The following is a 25381-nucleotide window of genomic DNA, read 5'->3' as shown; positions in this document are numbered from 1 at the left end:
CTGACTACTACCTAGTCTAAATATTGCTGCTAGTCTCTGCAGTTTTGGTTTTGTTGTTGGCCACTTCTGTTGTGGACTGGAAGAAATATACTGGTCAAAAGCAACACACAAAAAAAGAAGTGAATGTCTGCAAATCTCACTGAACTTTGGCAGCAAATGTTGATTAGAATGCAGATTGGAAAGTAAAGCTTTTATATCCAGATCCTTAAGCATAAAAGTTATATATAACCTGAAAAATTCCCAAAGTGCCTTTCCAGAGCCCACAGCTGTCATCACACCTTACCTTCTAGACTTTTGTACTCCTACCTCCTTAAACACAACGAGAGAGTTCCTTTGGACACCGTAGTTGGCACAGACCTCCTCACTGGCTGTCATCCCAAAAGGCATCTCTGGCACATCTCTGGCTGTCTCACAGAAAACTTCCACACTGTCACTGTGAAGTTCCTAGTCCCAGAAAGAGTATTTATTAAGACTTTACCCTACATCCTGCCAAGATGTGTATGAGTCAGAGCTCCAGGTGAAGCAGGCCCCTAAAACCTTGTGAAGTAAAGAGCCGAGTGTAATTGTAAAGTGGATAAGGCTTCCCAGGATTACCTCTAAGGGGGATCCTGGGAGTGCTGAGACCCAGCTTGTGCTGGCTGGCCTGGGTCAGCAGGGATGGTGAGGGGTCCCCTCTGTCCTCCCTGCCCTCCCCTGGCACTGCCACCCTCTGCAGAGCCTGGAGGGATGGTGCAGCTGCTGCCCTGCACAGCTGGCAGGAGGTGAGGGGTGACAGGAGGGCTCTCTGCTCTCTAGAGGAGCTGGCTGGCACATCTGGGGCTTTTCACTGAGTGCTCTTCAAGGCAGGGACCTTGACTTCTGCATCTGTCAAGCAGTCACTGTGCTGTCCACCCTCAAACTAATAGTAAATAAGCAGGATGAAAGGCAACAGCGCTTCCAGATTTGATTTAATCAATTATTTCATGCTAGATGAATAGTAATTTGTATGCTGAGACCTTCCAACACATCCTGGCACTCATATTTGTGAGCAATCTGTGAGTAATAGAAGCCCAAATACGGCTCCTAATTTCCTTGGACACTGTTTTGTTGGTTTTTACCCATTAAATTTCTGACATGCCCTAGCTCATGCTCATCTGTTGTCATTTCAGCCCTGAGCAAAGCCAGTGTCCAGTCAAACACATCTACAGGCAATATCTGCTATCAGGGTGGTTCAGGGAACTCTTTGGCATCACTGTGATAGAAAGAGCTTCTCAATTTCCCCCAGCGCTGGAAAACTGCCTCCCTTCCTTCCTAAAAGGCTGCAAGCAGATTGCTGCAAAGCAAAATTCTGGGCACTGAGCATCTTCACAGTTTGTCCTGCTATGTTCCATGTGCTCACCAGCTTTGTTACTATGGGGCAATTTGGTAATGAATCCTGTTTTCCATATCCACAGAACTTGGACTATCTGCTGTAGCCAGCACATTTGGGATATTATCAGTTCAGGTATGAGTCCAGACATTGTGCTTTAACTAGGCAGAGAGATAACAGAATAAAAGTCTCTTTAGTTAGAGAAAATCCTTGATTGAATTTCCAGATATTAAAGATCTCAAGGACACATTGAAAAAGCAGGGAAAAGCTGTTTCTATTTTACTCACTCTGACAGCATTTCTATTGACTGCTGATCACTAGCATTCAGCCCAAATCCTAAGAACCTTATTCTGCTCTGGAAATTGGTAGAATTTGCTTGAGAAAGGACTACATGTGTTGGATCATATACAGTGGTAATATTTTCTGACTTCCCATCAATGCAGATTTGGCCTTCTTCACATCAGGAAAATTTGGGGGAGTTTGGCAGAAAGCCTTTCTCTGAGGATGCAGGAAACGCTGCTGTGACCAGCCAGGGCTGTGCAGACACTGCTGGAGCACCCTGCTCTCAGAAGCAGATCTCAGGGTCTCTGTGCCCAGGTACTGGTTAAGGAAATGTGCTGTGGTGTAAAATTTCCTAATTTCTGCCTCTGCTTGTCTAAAAGTGTGAAAAAATAGATAGAGACTGTTAATTTTTTCAAATGTAGACAAACTGAGGGTCTGCATTTTTCTGGTGAGTTCTTGGTCTTTTGGATGTGTGGGCTCTGGTGGTGATAGCAAGCAGTGTATCCCAAAGCTGGAACAGAACCAGCCTTTTGAGTTTTCCAGATAATTACCCTAAAGAAGCCAATCACTGCTAAATCACCAGCTTTTATGATGGCTTCAGCCTGATCAGTAGAGTTGATTAAAACAGTGCTAGGTCCTGTTCTTCTTTTTACCCACGTAATAAAGGCTGAGGCTTTTCTGACTCCTGTGGAAGGAAAAGAGAGTTAAAATGAAAATCAAAATGAATGGCAGAAATTTCTGTGCAATCAGAACAGAGGCAGTGGAGGTGCAGAGGGATGCTGAATACAAATGGACTCGGGCTCCTTAGGACTGAGGTCCAAGCTGACTGAGGGGGGTTTGAGGTATCCAAGTTCAGCCTCAGGTTCTGGCCTCCATTTAAACTATTGTGACTCTAGAAGACCAAGAGTGGATCAGCACAGCTTTTTCTGAGACCTCTGCAAATGGTTTTATGTCCAGTTAAATGATTAATCACACATGGAGAGGAGAGATGTGGAAATTCAGACAGGTAGGAAACCTGTCCTGCAAGATTTCATGTGTCCCAAAATCACAGTGAGCTATAAAGTGCTATCGACCTAAGGTTTAATCCAGAATGACTTCAAACCAATTGCAGATTTTATTGAACTGTTTGTTCAATTACATTAGGTGCCAAAATTGTTCCTTTGATGCTGCAGGAGGGATCTGATAGGCACAGAGACGTGCTAAAATTCCTCTGTGGGCCCATAGCATCACTTCAGTTTAGACATAAGAAACAAAGCTGAAGTGTCAAACTTGTCATTTAGTTCTGGATTGTTCCATCTTTTGGCTTCCAAATTACTACTACCAGTTTTACTGAGATTATAGTCAGTCTGTTTATTTGGTAAATTGTCCTAAGCTTTCAGAAGTTTTAAAATATTGAGTCTCTTTAAAAATTACATTTTTAAGCTATCGTGTTTTCAGAGGAATTTGAGGTAACAAACTGAGGCTCAGGCCATTAAAATCTTAGCCCTTTCATCTCTGTATGACAGACAGGCTTGTTGCACCAGAGTAAGGGTTAATTAAAATCATACGTTAAAAAGAAAAAGTTAAGTGTTAGAGTCGAGATGTATGGTACAAGTGGATTATCAGAGGTGCAAGTCCTGCTACTGTGCATTTTAGCAGTCTGACAAGACCAAAATTGAGTCAGACTCTTTTACTGCCACAATTTTGCAGCAGACAGCACTGCAACTAGTTTAAAATACTTCCTTTTTTTTTAAAGTGAAGCAGGCAGTCATCTGCTCTGGAGTATACAGGCTGCAGAACAAAGTGCAGAGCAATATCTAGTGGCCACATCGTGCTTCACTTCTGCTGTCTAAAGGCAGAATCAAGGTCTTGTCACTCATGTCAGTGCTGTAGCCCCTAAGCATATTTTCTGTGTGGTTAATCTTTCTATTCAGTTCCTTTACTCAGCCTGTGGACTGGCCAATTTCTGACCTTGCAGTTCTAACTGATGATTTCACAAAGCCTAGAATTTGGCTTTCATGTTATGTCCATTGCCAGGGTCACCATTCAAAAATTCCATCTTCCATAAAGAGTTTAATTTATTAATTTATTTAAGCGAGGTCTGCAGGTTTTTTGTGCCATGAAGTTTGTACCAAGTCCTGTATGAGAAGTCACTGGGTGGCCAGTGCACATTTCCAGTTGCCAGTGCTCAGTGGCTAAAAAGCCAAACATGTACATTTTTGTTTTACTGTGTAAAACATGTTTTACTCAGTGTTGCACATAAGCATTTACCAGTGAACAAAATGTAATTTAAGCCATTGTTGGTGGCACATGTGCTCCAAATGATTGGTGCTGTCTGCCTTGGAAAAAGCACAGAGCAGCAGCCAGTTTCCCAATTCCTGCATCTTGCTAGAAAGTGTGCCTGAAATAGCAGCTCTGCTGCAGGGCAACTGTGTGTGTGTGTTACAATTCTCTGTTCTCACTGTTTCACACCAGAAAATCTGCCAGGTTCACCAGTTTAAGAGAGGTTTTCTTGTCAATGCTGTAGATTTACTCAGAGGCTGAAGGTGGGGGTTTTGCATTCAAGCAGCTGTAATACAGGTTCAGAGTGGCACATCACGCTCTCGGTGGCATTTGTGCAGAGGCTGCTGTTTGCACAAGTCTGGGTGCTGGGAACTTGGCGAGAAATCCAATAGCAAGGAGGAGCAAGTTGCTCAAAATACTGAGATCAGGTTTCAGCAGGAGCCACTGGGGGCTCAGCAGTTAAAGATATCTTAGCACTGGGTTGTGTACAAGTTCAGGAGGTAAACTTTGAGTTCCTTTTTTTTGTTTGTTGTATTAAACTTGTGACTCACCTGTATGTGCTCAGAGTACACCAACAGGTGCTTGGCCAAGTCAAGCAATTTTTATCACCTTTGTAAAAGTTCATCATTTTATGAAAAACGTAACCTTTCTTGTATGTACTCAAAGTGAACAAAAATGTTTAATAAGACCTGGATTTCTGGGATTGCTCAAGTCTGTGGTTGCCTTTGCTTAATAACTTTCTGTAAAATACTTCAAATTATTCCATGTTTTATTCTAAGCCACATATGAGCTCCCTCTGATGGCTAAATGGCAAAATTATTTTCCATAGCTTAGGAAGTGGATCTGTATGTTAAGGACCCAGTGAATTCCCAGTTCTTTGTTAGATGAAGTGTTGCTCCAGCTTGTTTCTGTAGGCACACTGCCCATGGGAATTGTAGTGGACCAGCAGAGTAATGGAGCAGTTTGGGGACCCAGTTCTTGTTTGGCATAAGTCATTAATGTTTATTGTAATAACTGGGAGTCAGTTGTCTTGTTGGGGTGATTCTGTAGTTGGTGGAAGAAAACCAGTAATTAATTGGACTGTGTGAACTTGATAGAGAGAAGATACTCAGTTATGCCCTTGGAAGATGAATTCAGATTCAAGTTCCTGTATTGGTACAGAAGCAATTGCATATTTAACACCATGGGCAAAACCAGCTTCCCACCTTGTGTATTTTTATCTGAGCATCTATATTTTTCTTCTCAGCAGGGTAATAGATGGGTACACCCTGTCATTACAGATCATTATCTTATCAGTGCATGAGACAGTTTACCTTTGCAGTCTATGGGATCTTCCCTGCTGCCATTCACAAAAAATTTCACAGTAGGAAAGGCTTGAATATTAAATTCTTTTCTCAAGTCATGTTGGTGTGTCACATCAATTTTGCCAAACTGGATTCTTGGAGCTTCTTTTTTAAGCTGTCGTGCAGCCTCAGCAAATTCTTCAGATAAATTCTGAGAAGACTGAGATAAAGTAACATCTGGAAAAAGCCAATCAAAAGCAAATGGGTTACATAAGCCACAGTGTGAAGCTTTCTAGTGGAGGCTGTTGTGTCAAGTGGCAGCTAGAGGGTTTGAATAAGGTCTTCTATGACTCAGAAGTAAATGAGGGATTATATTTACTTTCTTTGTATTGATGCTGGTTTTTCACTGCTCCATGTCCTTGAACCAACCACCTTGAACAACCAGCAACATTTCAATATTCTTCTGTTGGGAAAATATGTGGAGCAATTAAAAAGTAATTTGACTGACTATGCTGGCTAGGAGTTTAACAGAGGTGAAGGATAGAGTTAAATATTGCTCACATTAGGACTCTGTGATCAGCACTTCACTGAGGCAAGCTTTTGTAATGCAGAAAGCACTTTACCAGATGAGAGATGGAGGAGGGAAAGAGAGGAGCAGAGTGTGGTGTTTGAAAGGTGTTTGAAACATTTTTCACAAACACATGTTTGAAAGGACAGGTATTCCTCATGCTGTCCTGTGTGCCAGCCCTTCTCCAGCTCACATGGCAGCTGTGTCTTTGGTGGAAGGAGAGGGGACATCCTAGGCTGGCACTGGAGCTGTAAAGTTACATTAACATTAATAAAGGGCAAGAGAAAGAAACCAGGCACACAGACTGCTCTGCATTCCAAGACAAGTAACAGATAAAGGCCTGGAGCTTTGTATTTTTGCAATTTGGGATGAAAAACCCAAATTTTGATTGAAATTGAGATACTCTGTCTTGTTAATTTTTTTTATTATAAAGAAAAAAACATTTCTTTAGATTATGCACATAAAATTTTTTGTTTCTTCAATATACTTTGCAAATAGGAAAAGATGAAGAACATGCAGTTAAACTTGGTTTCACAAAATTGTTTGTTCTTTTGTGTATATAGGGGTGGTTTTGTGTATACACATGTTCAGATATATAACTGCACAAGCACATACACAAACACCAAAGGTGTTTTGTTACATAAATGTAACAAAACAACTGTATTTTGTTCTTTCACAAAATAGCAGATGCACTTCCCTAGAACATACCTTGTGAAGACATTGCCCAATGTGGTTATAACCAAAAAGTAAACGGACATTTCTGTAAGAGTTCTAATACATGAAAGACAAATCCATATTCTAACTTAGTGCTGAGTTACATTCCTTGCATTATTCATCATTATCCTTGCTCTGAATCCCAGCCATCAGTCATTTTCTTCCACCTCACTGTTGCAGCAATGTGAAGATTAGCATCAAATAATGCTATTTTCTCCAAATATTGAAGTGATAGTGCCAGGCCCTTCCACATCCAGTCACAGACAGACCCATCTTGGCAGAGGCTCACAGAACCCTGACTGGCAGAGCTGCTCCAGCTGCTAATATGCCAGAGGGTTCCTGTTACCAGAACAAAACTTAGAGTCTGCTCAGGGGATGCTCAGACACCATGTGATGGAGAGAAGGTGCTTCTCTAAATAAAGCAAATAAGCCTGAAGACAGCAGTCCAAGCCCAAGTTGTGTTCTAATTGCTTCTAAAATTAGTGTTTCATCAAATAAGCTTATTATGATTTTTCAAAGAAATTTTACCCAAACTTTAATTTTCTATTTCCATTTGATAAAAATGGTCTTGTGAACCTTTCCCTCAGCAGGACTGTAATTTGTTATCTCCTAGCACTAAAAAAAGGGGAGGAAAAGTATCTCCAGTTGTACCTGAATATGCCGTAGAGACAACAGCAGAAAACCTGCAATTATGACCTGTCAATGTAAGAAATTGCATGTCTACCCTATAAAAATACTGCTGCTTCTAGGGACACTGAGTGTTGAGCCTTTATGAAGTATTTTTGCAGAAAATGACTGCAAAGGTGGGCTATTCAATAAGACATGGAGCACTTGCAGTGCAGTTTGAGAGTGCTGATACACAGAGACTGCAGGTGGCAGGGCTGGCCCAGAACAGTCGCTGGGCTCTCCCCCAGGGAGGGTGTGTGGCCCTGGACAGAGTGGAGCTGGAGCAGTAAACCCCACAGCAAACCAGGATCCAGCAGCTTTCTGCTAATTCTAGGTCAGTGTTTTACACCAGAGGCAATTTCAGTACAATGATTTTTTTTTCCCCAATAACCTGAGGTTGCACAGCTGTTTTACCACAGCTGGGAAAGTGGAAGCTGAAATGCTTTTTGCACCGTGAAATAAGAAGGGGCAGAAGAAACTGTTGGTGAACTCTAGAGAGAGAGTCTGAAATTTTACTAACATAAAAAAAATATTAAGCTTAGACATTAGACATTTAGGTTGATTGTCTGGGGGGAAGAGAGCGTAGGATCCATTTTTCTCTGAAATATTTTTATTCCAAACAGATATTTTAGGATGCTAGTGATCTCTTTTCACTGAATGGCCTGAGTAGTCAGAGTTGCAGCTAACCAGAATGTAAGCAGCATGTTAGATAATGAGAGTTGCTAGAGTTGGCAGCTCTGTGCTGCAGCTGGGAGAAGTGCAGGACTCCTGCAGTCAGAGACAGGAGAACTTTAAGTACCATTAACCTGCTAACTGTGAGACACAAGTTCAGTGAGAGAACAGACAGATAAAAACTGTTCCCTTGACTACCCAGAAATCATGTGGAAACATCCATCATGCACCTTTCCCCTGCTTTCCTGAGTGATTAGACTCCTCTTCAGCTCTCCATCAATTCCTTTTCATTCCACTCATTCTCTGTTTGCCTCCCAGGTGCTTTATCTTTCAAGTCGTTTGAGTGTTGCAGGAAATCATCACTCCTTTTCTTTGGAGCCTTTTCTTGAGTTTTGTTTGGCTTCCTCTGGTTTAGACTTTTATTGACACCGATCACTTCAGGCCGTGGGATGAGGAAGCAGCTGCTGGGGCTAAGGTGGCATCACAGGCTCCCAACTCGAGGAGCATCAGCAGGGAACAAAGCAGACACGGAGAGGAGGCAGCAGAGCTGTGACAAGGTCACCGGGGAAGGCAGTGAGGGTGGCAGGACACCTGTGTAAACCAGTGTGCTGTGCCACAGCTGCCAGGAGCCAGAGGCCCTTCAAAGGCTGTCAGCTCAAGAACAGCATTGTATTAACATGGGAGAATGTTTCCGTATCAGTAGTTTTGTAAATAAAAACAAAGATAAAGTAAGGGTTTGGAAATTGAAAGTGGGAGGAGAACCAGAAATCCTGTATTTTGACTCTTCCCTCTTCAGTGCATTGACAGCCTGAGTAAGCTGCTACTTCTTTTTCATGGTGCAGTTTACTGAGCTAAAATATATTGAAATGTGGACAGACAAATCTTTTGCTGACACATGAATGCATTTAATGACCCTAAAGAATTCTTGAAGCGGATGTACATAGAAGCACAATGAGTTAATTTTCCTTTAGCTCATTGCTGGTGTCCTCCAATCTCATTATTCTGTCTGAACTGGTGGTTTAGGGATTGCAGCAGTCATTGTGAATGTGCCTGTTGTCCTGCCAGATACTGATTTCCTGGCTGTTCTTTTCTGACATGGTCACAAAAACCCTTTCAGCAGTCCCATTTCTCATCTGTGTAGGCTGCTTTTACAGTTGCACTACAGATATATAAATTTCTCTGTAGAAGAGTCTTGAGATGAAGAATAGATTCATGTTTAACCTATCAGAGTAGAAGGATATTAATCTTGCTGCAGTTGCAAGCTTGCTTCTGTGACCTTGAATTCTCCTGTTCTTCCAGAGTGAGATACAGCCATAACCTCCTGTGCTGACCTCTTAACTAACTAACCTCTTAACTAACTTCTTAACTAAGGTTTGCAGTTCATTTGAGATTTCCTTCTATGTAAACATCAGGGTTTATTCTCAATTTGGGTTAGTGCAAGCATTCATTAAAATAACTATGTGAGAGACACTTCCATGAGGGACCCATGCTAGTAAGTAATTCTGCTGCAGGTAACTGCAATTTCTTCTTAATAACATCACCTTCAGCTTTTGTGCCTTAAAAGGAGATGTTTGTCTTCAAGAGTAACCCTCATCTTGCCTATTAAATGTCATTATCTCAGTCCCAGGTTGCAGGAGTACTGTGGCTGACCCAGTGTCTCACTAGATGTACAAATGTTCTGCCAGGAAAGATAAACATCACCTTCTCATAAATGGGAGTGCGCTTAGCACACAAAGCAGCAGCACAATGTCTGCACCACTTGTGTGCTTGTCTTTAGGTTATCCCCATGTTTATCTAGGATCTGAAAACTTTTCACTGGAAAGAACAGCAGCAGGCATTCTCAGAAGCCTGTGGAATCAAGCATTCACTTGGGTCTGTGTCTTTCCATGAATTCTTCTGATAACTTGGGGGAAATGGTGTTAACATGTGCTCTGAAGGCTGTGCTTTTGGCAAGTATACAAACTTTATTCTCTCTGTGATAGGCATATTTGTTAGAGTGATTGAGACTTTTTATGGTGCCTATTTGCTTTTCTCTGCAGTGAAAGTCAACAGAGAGACTTCTATTCAGGCAGTGTGCAGTGTAAACACTGAAACTCTCCCATGCAGGCAGCACTGATCTGAGGTTTACCTTCTGCTGGTGACAAGTGCTCTGAGTTCTCTTTGCTCAGAAGCATTTGTGTGGAATTTAGATCAGTTCAGTGTGGATTGGGAGATGCCACAGCCTGCAGCAGCAGAGCACTTTCAATGGAGTGCTGAGATGAGGTGCTGGGCAGGACTCACACACTGCTGGGTGATGCTTGCATGGTTTTCAGACATATTTTGGTGCACAGAACAGATAGGAGGAGAGAGGAAGAGCGCTGGGTTTCTGGGTCAATGTTTTGTTTTCCCACTCAGCACTTGCCCTGTGCACTTTGCCCAGCTCCAGAGGGATCCATGCATTGCCTGGCTGAAAGTCAGCATGTATTTGTAGCAACCCTTCCTGAAGGAAAGCAGACCTGGGACACTGTCAGGGTGGAACTGACAGGTACTAAAAGGGCTTGGGAGTCACTGGGTAGAAAACGTCAAAACCGACCTCACCTGACAGATACAGTGGGACTGGTAAGTAAATAACAATGCAACAGGGAAAGGTTTTCTTATCATTGAGAGGTGATCTAAGGCATAGCCTTGAATGAAAGTTTGTAGCTCAAATTTTTCTGGTGTTGGTGCAGCACCAGAAGAAATCCTGTCTTCTGGGAAGCCTGGGATTCCTTCCCACTCTCTGTCTCTGTGATCTCTAATGAGTCAGGAAGAAAAAGAGCTCAGGTCTCACATTCATTCTGGGTTTCTGAATCTGATTCCTGGCAGCCTCACAGATTTCCTGGGTGATCTGGGCAATATTGTTTTCTCTCACATTACCAAAGTTTCTTTAATAGTTCCTTGTTAACAGAGGTTGTTTATTTAGATAGACTTTTAGAAGTAGCATATAAAAGATATGGTCTTTATGGCTTTTCTGTGCAGGTCCCATCTTTAGTCTCCTTGTGCTGTGGCAATGCAATTATTACAGCGAAGGAATCAGCTCACTCAGCATTGTGGAGTCAGGTTTCCTACACCCAGGGCAGTGTCCCACTACAGGACAGTTTGTCACTGCCCCAGAGGCTGTTCAGTGGCATGTCCCCAAAGGGAGCCACAGAGATTGAGGCCAGTGATCCCCAGATCATGGATCAGTGCTGTGGAGCTCATCACTCCTGGGAGTGACTCCATCATTCTGTCCAGGGACTGTGGATGCCTTTATGGTTGTGGGGGAAAGGCAATCCAGGAGTTTTCAGTAAGGCCTTTGATGCAAACCAGAGAGTGATGAGGATCACTGGAGCAAGGCGTGTTTGGGGAGCAGAGCCTCATCTCTGCGTTTTGGAAGATGTGGTGGGGAAGGGAAGAGTCTGTTTGTCCTTCCCTCCTGAAGAAGCCAGGGGTGAGATCACAGAGGTCCAAGACTGCTCTGAAGAGGGGCAAGGAAGCCTGGGATAGAGCCCCACATCCTTGGAGTGCCCACGTCCCTGAACAATTCTTCCTCCATCTCCTGTCTCATTCTGAATTCTTTCATGTCTGTTTTCTGCTCATACATGGTTGCAATCCTGAAGCGTGTTGTAATAACTCCCTGTTGATAATCTCTGCCTGTACCAAAAAAGTTTGTTTACAAACTCTCCTCTGACCTGGTCACTTGGATACTGTGCTTTGAGGCAGCTCTTACAATACAGAATACAGAATGACTAAGGGTTTTTTCTGGTAAGTTATTTTTCCACCAAAATGATGCATCTTCTGAGAAATAAAACAGTACACAACTGCAGATTGAATTTGGCAAATAGCTTTAAATCCTCCACAATTAGTAAACAAAATCTTCCAAACTTTCAACACTTTCAGAAGTATCTAAAAATTTAAAACACTATTTTTAAAATAATTTTTTAAATTGATTATTCTGAAAGATTAAAAACACTTGAAGTTTTACAACCTTCTTTCAGGATTAATGAAATATTTGGCATGATCCAAACATATTTCCAGTTTCCTGAGTCTGTTAGTGTATTTTAGATTTTGTTGTTGAAAATACAAGTGCTTTCATTTCAAGTTGACCTACACTACATCATTATTATTATTATCTTTATTGTATTCATTATATTCTTTATTTATGTTATTATCAGTTTTGTCTGTTGCTATAGTATTATACTGTATATAATAATATATATTAATATTAAAATTAAATATTCTATTCTATATAACATGTTTTTGTTTCTATATTATATTATATTATATTATATTATATTATATTATATTATATTATATTATATTATATTATATTATATTTTTATTATATTTTACTTTATTATAATTATATATCAGCAGTAAAATTCTCATTTGGTAGTGATGCAAAAGACCAAATTAGATGCACTTCTGCAAAATTAGGATATTGCCTTAATTTTGAATATCCCTTCCAAATATGAAACAGTTTGGGGGTTCAGTTTGTGCCTGTGTCTGACACCTGCTGCCAAAGGGGGTCTGGTTGGCAAGTGTTTGTGTAATTTAAGGTTAAGGTATGTGTGCACTGAGCTCAGGGAGTTTGGCTCAGCAGAACAAGGTCAAGCCCAAGCAAAAGAAATTAAGATTTTGCTGCCTTATGCTGATCAAAGGGTTTCTGCTAGCAGCAAGCTGCTGGCCAGGGCAGATCCCTGTTTGGGGCAGCATCTGAACTTTTAGATGGGTAACATCACAAGGATCTGCCTCTTGGCTTTTGCCTTTGCGATGTATTTGATGGCCAGACCTTATAACAAGGTTAGTTATTCAAAAACCCCACCAGTTTTGTCCTCCAGGAGGAATGAACATGAACCTAAAAGAAGGACCACAAACCTGCCTCTACCTAATCAAGTGCTCCTTTCAGGGAAAAAGAACAATATAATGTAACTACAGATATCAAAATATTGTAAAAAGACAATCCCTGAAGCCCAAATGCTCACAGAGGAGAGATGCCATCCAAAAAATCTCATACAAAGTGCTGATGAAATTGCAAGAGGGAGAAAAGCACTCTCTGATTAACTTTTGTTTTGTTGGGTTTTTTTTTTAATATGTTTTACCCATCACTGCTGTGAAACACACACTTGCAAAATTAGGCAGTGGAAGCAAAGAATGCCAACTCAGCACTGTCTTATGCAGCAGACTGATACTTAACCACCCCAAAAAAGAATAAATTACTGTAGTTATTATCAGAAATAGATACATAGAGGAAACCAAAACAAACAAGGACTACTAGGGGACAAAGCAATGGTAAAACAAGCATTCTTGAGTGCCCCAACATCAGTCACTCTCTGCAGAGCCACCAGGGTGAGAGAGGGGAAATTGATACTCACAGAACTTCACAAGGAGGTATTTGGTTTCCTTCAATGCTCTGTCAAAGTTGCTCTTTTTCAGTAAGAGGACGTGGTTCTCCTTCTTTATTTTGGGGAGCTTGGTTTGCTTTAGCTTTGCTTCATTTGGGCTTATGCTCTCTGCTGCCAGGAAGCCTGTGAGAAACAACAATAGAAGAAGGGAAAATGGATGTGTCTTCATCTTGTCCTGCCTTTATCCAGATGCTGAGAAAGAAAGAAGCAAAGGAGCATTAAGCAGTAGGGTTTGCTGCTCAAATGTCTGCAGCTGTATCAGCCAAACCAAGAGGCTGATAAGGTTGATAAGTTTGCCACCAGAGGAGCCAACTGCACCTTTCCATGGGAAGATTAAATTAATTAAGTACTTCCTCATCTTTAGTAGCGGTTGGGGGGGTGGAGAAGTTGGGAAGAAGTATGGGGAAGTTGGGTTTTCTGTGTCTGAAAATAAACAACCCAGGGAGAAGGTGAGAGAGCACAGGAGGAAACACCTGCCTGCAGAAGCACCAGTGGGTTCCAAGTGTGCTGGTGTAATCAAACACCCTTCTCTCATCAGGGCTGCAGACAAAGCAGCAGGTCAGGTCCCTGGCACAGTATTTGAGGGCTGCTCCTCTGCCTCATGTTTGCTTGTCTCTTGCACTCATGGATCTACTAATTGTGGGACTGAGAGTGTGCTGAAGTCAGGGGAAAACTCTCATTTCTTTGCACAGGTAACTTTAATGTCAGTCACTCTTTGAGGTCTTGTCTGTGAGGCTCCCTTCTGTACTTGAGTGCCAAGTTGTACCTCAAGTAAGATACTACTCTATGGGTTAAACCAGAAGATTGTTCCATTGGTTTTCAGTAGTAACACAGTTTTCTGTACAATAAATGGAAGGGGCTAAATGTACCAGTTCATCCTTAGGATTGCTATCAGCTGTGCATGAGAACTATGAGGCCTCCCTAGACAGCCCTTTCAGAACATTTAAAAAAATATTTGACAGAAATATTGAGATTCTGGACTGAATTTATATGGGTTCAATTCACTATGGAATTATTATTTCTGTAAACACCTGCCAGTCCATAGTTGTAGTAGAAATATCTTTGACCCTTAAACTCTGATAAAACTTGTGAACTTTACCCCCAGAGCTGTAGCTGGTAGAGGAGACCAAGCACAAAGGACATAGTATTTCAGTGGCATTTCAGTATTTCAGAGCTGACTTGAAAACAGGTGGGTCTGGATTAGTAGAATCAAGAAGAAATTCCTTCAATAATGACTCTTTCTTCTTCTTGAGGAGTATCAAGAGATTCTTTGCACCTTGTGCCTTTAGCAGACATTTTATTTAGGAAGGTACCACTAAAAAGAAGGAATGTTCATAATGGGGTTGATGTGGTAGCCTCCATTTTCTGTAGATGAAGGATCTTGGGGGGCATATTGCTGCAATTTATTCTGGTTTTGAATTTATTCTTTTTATTCTGTAAGTGGGGCTGGGTTTCCAGCAAACTCTTTTCTATGAGGCTCAGAAGCTTTGTGTAGTAATGCACCTTGAGATGTGTTCCATTAGTACTTGCAGAGTGTGCCTAATGAAATCAGGAGCTGTGTATTCAGGCTGCTTGCAAGATAAGATCACACATAAATACAGATTCAGCAATCAGGTACTAAAGGAGAAAAAGAAGCAGAAAGATAAGAGTCTCCCATTTGACTTTGCGGTCTCTTTCTCTTCATAACAGCTCCTTTTCAAAGATGTCTTTCAAGCAACATACTAGTAAGGTTAAAAAGCATCTCTCAGAACTGCAGGTTAAAACTAACGAGGCCGGTTTGAGCTGGGCAGGCAGTGTTTAAGCTCAGAACACAGCCTAAGGCTCCCAGAACAAAGGTAGGATGGCAAAACAATTTGCTGAGAGAGCTGGTTTTCCCCTGTCTGCCACTGAAACAAATAGCCATCAACTTAAATCCCTCCTGGAAACCTCCTACCAGGAAACAGGCTCCATCGTGGAGAGGGTTCCTAACCTCTGTGTCCTGAAAGGAAACTGCAGAAACAGGAGGATTATACATCTGTCTGTCCTGCCAGGACAGATTGGCAGTGAAGAAAGGAGTGAGATTTAGTGGAATTGAACTGGTGGAGAACGTTTTCTTTTAGACACAGAGCAGTTAAGATCACATTCTGTGCATTTCTTCATCAGTGCTAGCTAGCTTTGGCTTTCTTTTTGTGCTTTGTAGTTTGAGACCTGTGGGAAATCTGCCCTCTGCAGAAGTTACAGTCCAGTCAGCAGGAAACACTGGATTCAAGATCAATAATATTCTAGAGCCTTCTGCTTAGTTACCACTCACACCATGTGGCCAAGAGCCATTGAGTCAAATATGTGGCCAAGAGTCATTGAGATGTGCCTGACATGTGCACCTCCTGTCTTAGTTTCTCTGGTTTGCCTCACAAATGCAGTGATTTCAGAGTGATGCCAGTTACTGTTATTTATTGGCATTGAGCACTGGAAGCTCTCACTACACCTACTCTTGCAATAAATAATGCAAATGTGAAAGTAAGAGCATAGAATCCCTGGGAGACAGGTATGCACTGCTGGCTGTTAAATAATGACAACATCATGGCACAAAAAAAGTTTAAAAACAAAGCTGATTTCATAGAACTGGGGAAAAATTCCCTTTGATGTATGGGTACACCCTTAAGGACTTAATTACACTTAAAACAAGTTTATCTTTTTATTCAGCTCCTGTGAGTGAAAACCAGTTTTCTTGACTTTCAGGGTTGGGCTTTAAATACCTGTGGCATTATCAGTTCTGTCTCTTCCACATGTACCTGTATTTTGTCTAGGAAAGACTAGGAGAAACTGGAAATGTTGGCACTTTCTTTGCAAGTTTATTTTACAACATGTATCTTTTCCAAAACTGCACAATTCAGCTAAAGTGCAAAGCAAATGGAAGTCTTTGGCACTTCACCTTTGCTCACCTACTGTCTGTTTTGTGTTTATTCCATGCCCTCAAAGAAATAGAACTCATAAGAAAATAAATCAGAGATTCATCAGTTTTATTGGTGCATAAATTCAGTGTGACTCGCCATCTAGTGCAGGTTTAGGGCATAACATAATTACAGAGACAGTTTTAAGTCAAGGTGATTGTCTCCTAAAACACTTCAAAAGTAGTGATATTTCATTTCTGTAAGCAGGCAAAGTAACATAAAATTTACAGGAATCCAGACATAGATATTGATAAAAGGACTGGCAAGTGAAATTTGAGAGATGAGATATGGGAGTCATTCATCAGCTGACAAAGTAAAGGACAAATATTCTAATGAAAAGCAGTGCACAATCCCTTTACAAGAAAAAGAGGAACATAAAATAATAGGGAAAACACGGATGTGTTCAAACAACCTATTTATTCAAGCTGGTTTGCATTGGTTCATTCAGCATCAGAAACTAGACAGCATCCAATAACTGTCTAGTCTTAAATGTCTTTTCTTTCATTCCAGGTGACTGATTCCTTAGATGTACACCTGATTCCTTCCCCTCACCATCTGATAAAACATCATTTATCATGAGGACATTTCTTAAATCCTGGATTCCTCAGTGTTTGTGGATTCTCAGGTCACCTTCCAGAACATTCCATGGAAACAACAGGCTTCTTACATTTCAGATTACTTCCCATTATGAATCTGTAAATCAGGGTAAAAAGGAAGTGCCAGAATATTTCAACTTTGCAAGTGATGTCTTAGATAAGTGGACACAACTGGAAAAGGTAGTATTTGTCTTTTATTTTATAGACATTGAATTGTAGTTTAACCCCAGCTGTCAACTGAGAAGCACAGAGCCCCTGGATCTCACACACACACATCCACACACATCCAGTGGGATGGGGAGGAGAAACAGGAGGAAAAAAGGTAAAACCCATAGGTGGAGGAACAAACAGTTTAAGAATTGAAATAAAATATAGTAATAAAAAGAATATTAATAAAAATTATCACTATTGTAGAAGTATTCGTAGAAATAGTAGTGATGAAAAGGGAGATAACAAAAAAAGAGAGAGGAACAAAGAAAACCCAGAAAAGAGGAATGATGCCCAACACAATTTCCCACTGCCCTCTGATGGACACCCAGCCTGTCCCCAAACAGCAATTGGCACCTATCAACCAACTTCCCACCAGGGTATCAACTGAGCAGGACCTCCTGTGGCTGGAATATCCCTCTGGACAGTTCAGGTCAGCTGTCCTGTCGGTGATCTCTCCCAGTTTTCATGCACCAACTTGTTGGCAGAGTGTGAAAAACTGGAAATTCCTTGACTTAGTTGTTGCTAAGCAGTGCTTACTCTATCCCAGTCCAAACCAGGACGTGGTGGAGCAAATCTCAAATGATACCATTTTATTAATGGTACTGGATAGCAGTGGCACCATTTTGTTTGTCAGAAAGATGGGTATCACTCCAAGAGAGGAGTTGATAAGGGTGATTTATATTGAAGTGAGACCTTTCAAAGTTTTTCTTATTTTAATATCTGCTCACATGTTCTAGGATGGCAGAAAACCAGCAAATCCAGCTTTTTGGTGGGTCAGTGATAAGGGAGAGGAGGTGAAGTGGAGCTTTGAGGAGTTGGGCTCTCTGTCCAAGAAGGCAGCCAATGTCCTTTCTGAGGCCTGTGGTTTGCAGAGAGGAGACAGAATTGTGGCAATTCTGCCTCGTGTTCCTGAGTGGTGGCTCCTGAACGTGGCCTGCATGCGAGCAGGTGAGTGACTCACGGACTCGGTGGCTGCCGACAGAAAGCAAACAGAGCCTACAAGCCATCTATTAGATGAGGGTGAAGAAAATGCAAGCAGGAATATTCTGTTGGGGCCTCTACAGCTGCTCTTTTGGCTAGAGGGAGAATTGCCTGCACCCACACAGGAAGCACAGACATGGTCCAGTCAAAATCAGTGAATTCAGCCAGTGAGGGCTGAATGGCTGCAACCAAAGGCCACACTTGGCCACATACATTGGAAGGGAGCTGAATTTATCATGGAAGAACTTGGAGTCATTAATAATTCAATAGATCTATTTTGCCCTGCTTTTAAACTGATAAACATCCATGATGAATATAATCAGTATCAACAGAGAGACATAATCAAGTCATTTTGGGAAATGCTGAGTTTTCTCAATTGCCTCTTGCTTTTTTCCAGGAATTGTCCTTATTCCAGGAACATCCCAACTAACTGCCAAAGACATCTTATACCGACTCCAGGCTTCAAAGGCCAAGTGCATTGTTACCAATGATGCCCTGGCACCTGCAGTGGAATCTGTCCTGTCTGACACCCAGTTCCTGAAAACCAAACTCATTGTAGGCCAGGGGAGCAGGGATGGGTGGCTGAACTTCAAAGAACTCCTTGCGTGAGTATCCAGCTCTTTTCTTTCCAGTTCTTTGAGGTTTTGGGAGCTGTATCATTCAGGTGACATTGCTGAGTTGTGGGGGTAATTTTCAAAATACAAATAAGTTACATTTTCGCACCCCTCTGTCAATTCCTTGATTTGTGGCCATACTGGTAGAGGTTCGTCCAATCCAGGTTTTGGGAGCTTAGTTCATGTCCTTCAGCTTTACTTAGCAGCCTGCCAGTTTTTAGAAGCTCTCTGCTTCTACTGTGACCACCAGACAAGCACACAGAGCTCTAAACAATTGTTATAAGCTTGTCTGCTGGAGCCCATTCTAATGGCCCTTGATTAAATGGGAAAATACCCATTGCCAGCTCTTGGTGCTCAGTTCTTTCTTTCCTATACGATCCTGGTAGCTCAAAGGATCTGAATTTTCCATCAGTCTCTTGAACATTAATGACCTATTATTTGTAATAAGATCGATGTACTTGGCATAATAACCTTAGTTATTGATTTCTAGTGGGGGCTGGTTTTTCCTCATTGGTTTCTGGTTGCTGTTCCATAATCAGCACCTGGAGTGCCCTTGCTAAAACAGTTACAGACAAAGTCCTTGAAATATTCTGTAGGTGCTCATATCTTGAAAGTTCTGGCATACAGGGCATACTCGTTACAAGCAAAATGTGTTCTCTAACTGTTCTTACCTGTGTTACCACTTATTTTGTGAGATTGTTCATTTTGGGCAATTTTCCTGTTGAACTCCTAAGCTATAAAAATGCTGTTGCCCTGGTGGAAAACTGCACATAGTGACTGGAATATATAATTTCTTCTGAAGGGTTGCATCTGCTGACCATCAGTGTGTCAAGACAAGAAGTCAAGACCCAATGCTGATCTATTTTACCAGCGGAACTACAGGCTTCCCAAAAATGGTGCTGCAGTCCCACAGCAGTTATGGCATTGGATTTGCAGTCAGTGGCAGGTATTAACTTGCAGTTCCCTCCAGGGTCCTGATTAAGTGCTGTGATCAGCGTTGAACTGAACATGAGGCCATAACATTCCAGTAAATGCAGGCATTTTATGACTGTCGGATCTTGCATCTTCCTCATCTTGAAAATTAAAGGATACTTTTCCCAAAGCATTCCGAGTTGGAAGCTGGTGATCAAGGGGCCAGAAAAGTAACTTGTTTAGTTTCCTGGAGAAATGAGCTGTGGCTTAGCTGATGTCTCAACTGCACCAGGTGGGGAAAGCCAATTCCAGATGACCAGGTGGGGAAAGCCAATTCCAGATGATCTGTTTGGGTTCTGCTCTAGATCCAGATTCTGCAACTCAGGACAGAGATGTTTTGCACTGCTCACAAGAAAAATAAATGCTCGAAACATTAAGCAGGAGGGAAGGAAGGGAAATCAGAGAATATTTAAGACTCTTCAACTCTCTCAAACTTTCTACAGAGCCCCACTTGCTGACACCACATCTTCTAATGGAAGCCTCCTGCTGTGACCTGGGCCTGACCCTCTCACATTCTCTGCAGCATTTCTTTCCTCTCTGCTTTTTCATCAGGCATTGGTTGAAATTGACTCCTTCAGATATAATGTGGAATACCTCTGACACTGGCTGGGTAAAAGCAGCTTGGAGCAGTGTTTTTGCACCGTGGATCTGCGGATCTTGTGTCTTCATACACAATATGCCACAGTTTAAACCAGAAGTTATTGCAGAGGTAAGCGTAACAGTTTATACTGTGATATTTATTTCCATTTTAAAAAAGTGAAGGAAACAAACTGGAATCCAGTCCATGGGTACCATTGCTTAGTAGCAGCAGGGATAGTACTTCCCACATCCCAAGGAATCATCCCTCCATTTGGTACCCATAGGCTCAAGGAACAAGTGTTTTCCCTCCTGGGTAGGCCCTGTGTCATTGTTTGAGTGTAGAGAACAACTGGACAAAGATGCAGGATATAAAGGTCTTGGGATCACTGCTGTGTTGCCCAATATTGAATCCAAACCTTACTTCAGGTATGGACTTCCAGCTGCCTTGTGGATAGGCTGAATATGGGCCAGTATTCAGAATATGGCATAAACCTGTATTAAGGTTCTATTTTCCTAAATTTTCAGTGAGTTGCCAGAGTGCTTATTCTTCCCTTAAGGCACTTTAAACCAATCAGCTGATTGATGCCCCTCAAAATTGGGCTCTTTTGTTAATCACCTGCACGTTCACAAGGTCAGAGCCAGCATTACACTTTCTTTTCAGCACAATAATTTCCTATTTTTCTAGACTCTCTCAAAATATCCCATCACCACCTTCTGCACAGCTCCCACTGCCTTCCTCATGCTGGTCAAACATGATGTGAGCAGGTACAGCAGGGAGGGGAGGGAGGCTGGGGTACAATGCTGGGACACCTCTGCAGGCTTAGGTCCTTGGGTTCCTTAGTTCTCTTTTTCAGTTCAAGGAAACCCAATTAGCAAAGCTTGCTTGCTCTCAGTAAAGGACACTCTCTGTTTTCAAATGTGAGAAGAATTAGCCACACCATAGGCTACCTGGGCTTCAGGACTGGCTCTTTGAATAGACAGCACAGAGGAAACAAAGGAGATTTTTTTTTTTAAGCTGTCACTTCCTCTGAATTTAGGCTTCACAGTTCAATTGAAGTCAATGTTTTGGGCAGCATTGGATCAGGGAGCTACTGGTGCACCATGGAGTTGTTCTCACATGCTTGAGAATGAAGGGAGCAGTTAGAGGAGTTCCACCTGCTGAGAGTTACTTGGCAGCTGTTCTTCCTGACTTGTTACTCTTTAAAATACCCACCTTGTGAGAAGTGGTTTGCAAGGTGCATTCACATGTTTGGTAAGGTACTCATTCTTGTCACATAGGTCTTACATCCTGCCAAAAGCCAGTCCAGGTTTTAGCAGAGTTCAGCCTCTGTGTATCTATTTATCCTTCCTTTTGCTCTAGAAAATTCTCTATGTTATACCAGATCTTAGATGTTGGCACATAACTGAGCTTTCCACACACATTTGATGTGCTTGCTCAGATTCCTCCTTTCATGTCAGCTCTCCCAAGGAAACGCTTTTTCTCATGCATCTTCCAGCAGAAAAACCTACTTCTATTGCCACAGAGATAAACCACATCATCTGCAGTGGCAACTCAAGCAGTCTAGCATTCTAGTCAAGGTGTGCATAACAGGGTGATGATTGTCATTTCCAAAGGAGCTTGTGAAGTTTTAGGTTTACTTCCTTGGAAAGCTGAGGGAGGCTGTTTGGTTAAGTCTATTTACTGTTCTTTGCAAGGGTTAAGAAAATTATTTCATTTGCTGTTCCTCTTAAGCTACAAGTTCCCGAGTCTGAAGCACTGTGTAACTGGAGGGGAAGCTCTCAATCCTGAAGTGTTGGCGAAGTGGAAAATCCAGACAGGGGTGGATATCCATGAAGGATATGGCCAGACCGAAACAGTACGTTTGCAATAAATATAATTATTGGTAATAATAACTTCTACCATGTTTACTTCAAAAGCAAAACTAAAATAGATTATTTGCTCTGGGTATCACTTTGTCCTGTGTGATGTTTTAATGAAAAATATCAAAGCAGCTCACATCCCAGACTCTGATGTTCTTGAGGACCACGGCGCTTTGGTCCTGATTCAGCCCTTGTCACAACAAAGTCACAAAAAGGAGTCCTTTCTAATGCAAATAATAAAATTTACAGGATACTGCAACAAATTTTTTAAAAGCTTTAAAAAATCTATTCTGCAGGTGACAATCTGTGCCAATATGGAAGGAATGAAAATTAAACCTGGCTCTTTGGGAAAACCTGTTCCCCCTTATGATGTGCAGGTATGTGGACAGAACAGTAAGGCAGTGCTGTGTCCCTTCTGTGGCCTGCACTGAGCTGCAGCAGATGTTCCTGTGAGCTGATCAAAGCAGCCCTGCTGTGTGTGTCCTTTCTGCAGATCGTAGATGAGCAAGGGGCCGTGGTGCCTCAAGGAGAAGAGGGCACCATTGCTGTCCGGGTGAAGCCCAAACGGCCCTTCTGTCTGTTCTCCGAGTACTTGGTGAGCCTGACTTGCTGTGCCTGTGTCTGCTCAGGCACCCAGCAGACACCCAGGGCAAAGGTCTGCCAGGAGCAGAACTCCATGCAGAATCTCAGAAAGTCTCACTGGGTTACTCGAGGATTTTGAGCCTGATCAGTGCATAGTTTCAGGAACAGACTGACTGACTGTAGCTTCAAAATGCAACGTGAACCAGGGGATACCTTGTTCCAGATATGTGCCATGTGCTTCATGTTCAGAGCATCACTCTTTTCCCTCTATTCCATTCCTATCTTTGTTTGAACATTATTGAAGAACAGCCCATAAATTCTACTCTTACACATCAGAAGCTCATGGAGGCTTTCCAAGACAAGGGTATTTTATTCCCTCATTCCACTATCAGAGGTACCCCCATTCCATCAAGCACTGCAGTCAGAGGAAACCTTTGTACAGATGCCTGTCACACACAACATGTGCACAAGATCAACAGCACAAACACAAGCTACAGCACAAACCCCTCACATGTAGAGGATCATATGGCTCTGAGGTAGTGACACCTCAGTGAAAATATAAAGCAGTACTGAACACACTCATTTTGAGTACAATTTTTTGTTCATTTTTTGCATCACTGCTAAGGAAATGCATTACAATTCACTAACAATAAGGTAACTTTTTGGAAATGTTTGATTGTTGGCAGGATAATCCAGAGAAAACTGCTGCCTCTGTGCAAGGAGATTTTTATCTCACCGGGGACAGAGGCGTTATGGACAAAGAGGGATATATCTGGTTTGTTGGAAGAGCTGATGATATCATTAACTCTGCTGGGTAAGGCATCTCCTGTTGGATCTGCCTGATGAAATGCAGCCTGGCAAGGCCAAGGACTGGTCCCTGCTGCTGGGCTGAGCTGTCTCTGTGCTCCCCAGGTACCGCATTGGCCCCTTTGAGGTGGAGAGTGCATTGATAGAGCACCCAGCAGTGGTGGAGGCGGCTGTGGTCAGCAGTCCCGACCCAGTGCGAGGGGAGGTAAAGCAAAATAGGGAAAAATATCCTTAAAAGAATTACCCTTTCTACTAAGTATCAACTTCCTTATAAGTACCAGCCTTCCTTAGAATTCAGTGTTGCAAACTTTTGAAATTAGATGGGCATAAACATTTTTTAATCCACACCTTGAGAGATCTTAAAATATCAGAATTATTTCTTTGCAGGGTTTTATGTGGGGAAAAAAATTGGTTTTTCAGACTAATCATGTGATCTTTTTGTCTAAGCAATGAAATTTTGATTATTTCTCATTTACCACTAAGCATATGGTGGCAATGATATCCACAGTGTTGAATTTTTGCTTTATATTTTTCCAACCTTGCAACATTTTTTTGAGCAACTGGGACAAGATTTTAATCTCTCTTTATTTTCTGTACTAAAACTTTTTGAAAGTTTAATAATGTATAAAGTTAGAAAAAAAGAAGAAAATAGAAAAACATTCTCTTCTCCAGAATGTGTCCTTCATAACACAGCAGTTGATAACAATCAGCTAGTGAAAAGGGAAATTAAAGAAAATTATTTGGCATTCTGAATTTTGACATTCACTTTTCACAACAAATGTATTCATTTATTGCCACCTCTGGAAGTTAATGGAACCCCTTCATTTGTGGTTCACAGGTGGTCAAAGCTTTCGTTGTTTTAGCTCCTGCTTTTGTATCACATGATTCAGAAAAATTAATTCATGAGCTTCAACAACATGTCAAGAAGGTGACTGCACCATACAAGTATCCAAGGAAGGTAAGTACAGCCCAAAACGACATTGTTCCAGAACTCGTGCATTTTTTGTCCTGCTTCAGCTCTTTTCAACACCTTTCTGACAAATGCCCCAACCAGAGTTAGATAAAATGAAATTAGTTGACAGGGTCTGCTGCAGCTGCAGCCTTGGGTTGGCTGTGTGTGTTAGAATGGACCCAGGGGGAGGCAATGGTGGTGAAATTTTACTTCATAATGGCCCAGTCTTTCTTTCATGGAATGCTGGAGTGTTCACAGCAGCTCAAATGGGCAAGGCATTCCATTCTAACCAGTTCTACCTTGAGCCCTCCTCGGACAGACAGCTAAATCAAAGCAAAAGTTCCTGCTGGCATCAGTGGGTTGGAATCCATCTCTTCTCACTAGGAAAGCCACCAGGAGCTCCCTGTCCTGAAAGCTGCAGCACTCAGCTCCTAGAGATGGTGGCACATCTCCCTGCAAGTACTGTCTGTGCAGTAGCTACAAGGTGTCGTAAGGAAATTCACCATTCCAGCCCTGGTTGTGCAGCTTCCCATCTGTTCATCCCCAGCTATCCCATGCTAAAAGTGTTTTCACAATCTTTTGTTGCACCTGGGAAATTACCCACAAGATCTTTGGCTACAGGGAGCATTTTTGCCTTTCAGGTAGAGTTTGTTCAGGAGCTGCCAAAGACAGCTACTGGGAAAATCCAGAGAAAGGTTCTAAAGAACAAAGAGTGGGCAAAGGTGTAAAAAGAGCAAGAGTGATCTGGAAAATGTGGAGAGAAATTCTCCATCATGTGTACCAGCCATAACACAAGACACAGAGCGGGTTGTCATGACCCAGAGAAGAACAAGAATATCAGGGGAAAAAAACTGTGGAAGAAAAAGGAGAAAACATTCTTGAGGATATGTGGTATTGGAACCACCTCTGCCATCAAGCTACAAATTTTCACAAGGAAGGAAGTGCAAGTGATTCAAACTGTGGAATGGGAGAAAGACTCAGGTGCATACAGAGGTCTAATTTTTTTTACTGCAGTTTGTATAAATATCTTCCTTAAAAAACAAAATGGGTGAAACTACATGGCTTTGAGAATTACAAATAAATGAGAAATTAATAAGAAAA

At 41.9% G+C, this 25381-nt stretch overlaps 2 protein-coding genes across 4 annotated transcripts in view; one reads left to right on the top strand and one right to left on the bottom strand.

Moving 5' to 3' along the window:
• PDILT (protein disulfide isomerase like, testis expressed) overlaps window positions 1–13483 on the bottom strand; it is a 23720-nt gene extending 10237 nt beyond the window's left edge. The window contains exons 1-4 of the mRNA XM_059484213.1: window positions 13168–13483; window positions 5206–5412; window positions 2182–2315; window positions 307–444 (exon numbers count right to left, since the gene is read on the bottom strand). Of these exons, the coding sequence (XP_059340196.1) occupies window positions 307–444; window positions 2182–2315; window positions 5206–5412; window positions 13168–13366 (678 nt within the window). The 5' untranslated portion in view covers window positions 13367–13483. The remainder of the gene's footprint in view (window positions 1–306; window positions 445–2181; window positions 2316–5205; window positions 5413–13167) is intronic.
• LOC132080852 (acyl-coenzyme A synthetase ACSM3, mitochondrial-like) lies at window positions 10254–25381 on the top strand. Of its 3 annotated transcripts, none has more exons than XM_059484210.1 (14): window positions 10254–10393; window positions 16638–16903; window positions 17671–17881; window positions 18312–18519; window positions 19331–19474; window positions 20053–20209; window positions 20765–20844; window positions 21812–21935; window positions 22236–22316; window positions 22433–22534; window positions 23208–23335; window positions 23434–23533; window positions 24167–24286; window positions 24922–25381. In XM_059484210.1, the coding sequence occupies exons 2-14, from the start codon at window positions 16703–16705 to the stop codon at window positions 25006–25008; spliced, it is 1743 nt and encodes a 580-aa protein (XP_059340193.1). In that variant the 5' UTR covers window positions 10254–10393; window positions 16638–16702; the 3' UTR covers window positions 25009–25381. The 3 variants fall into 3 exon arrangements, 2 of the variants coding, with proteins under 2 accessions (XP_059340193.1, XP_059340195.1); XM_059484212.1 differs by lacking the exon at window positions 10254–10393 and adding an exon at window positions 11528–11557; XR_009419617.1 differs by lacking the exons at window positions 20765–20844; window positions 23208–23335; window positions 23434–23533; window positions 24167–24286; window positions 24922–25381 and having other exon boundaries at window positions 22433–22533.

The sequence above is a fragment of the Ammospiza nelsoni genome, chromosome 17 (genome assembly GCF_027579445.1).
Source record: "Ammospiza nelsoni isolate bAmmNel1 chromosome 17, bAmmNel1.pri, whole genome shotgun sequence".
NCBI lineage: Eukaryota > Metazoa > Chordata > Aves > Passeriformes > Passerellidae > Ammospiza > Ammospiza nelsoni.
This window is presented reverse-complemented; position numbering and strand designations above follow the sequence as displayed.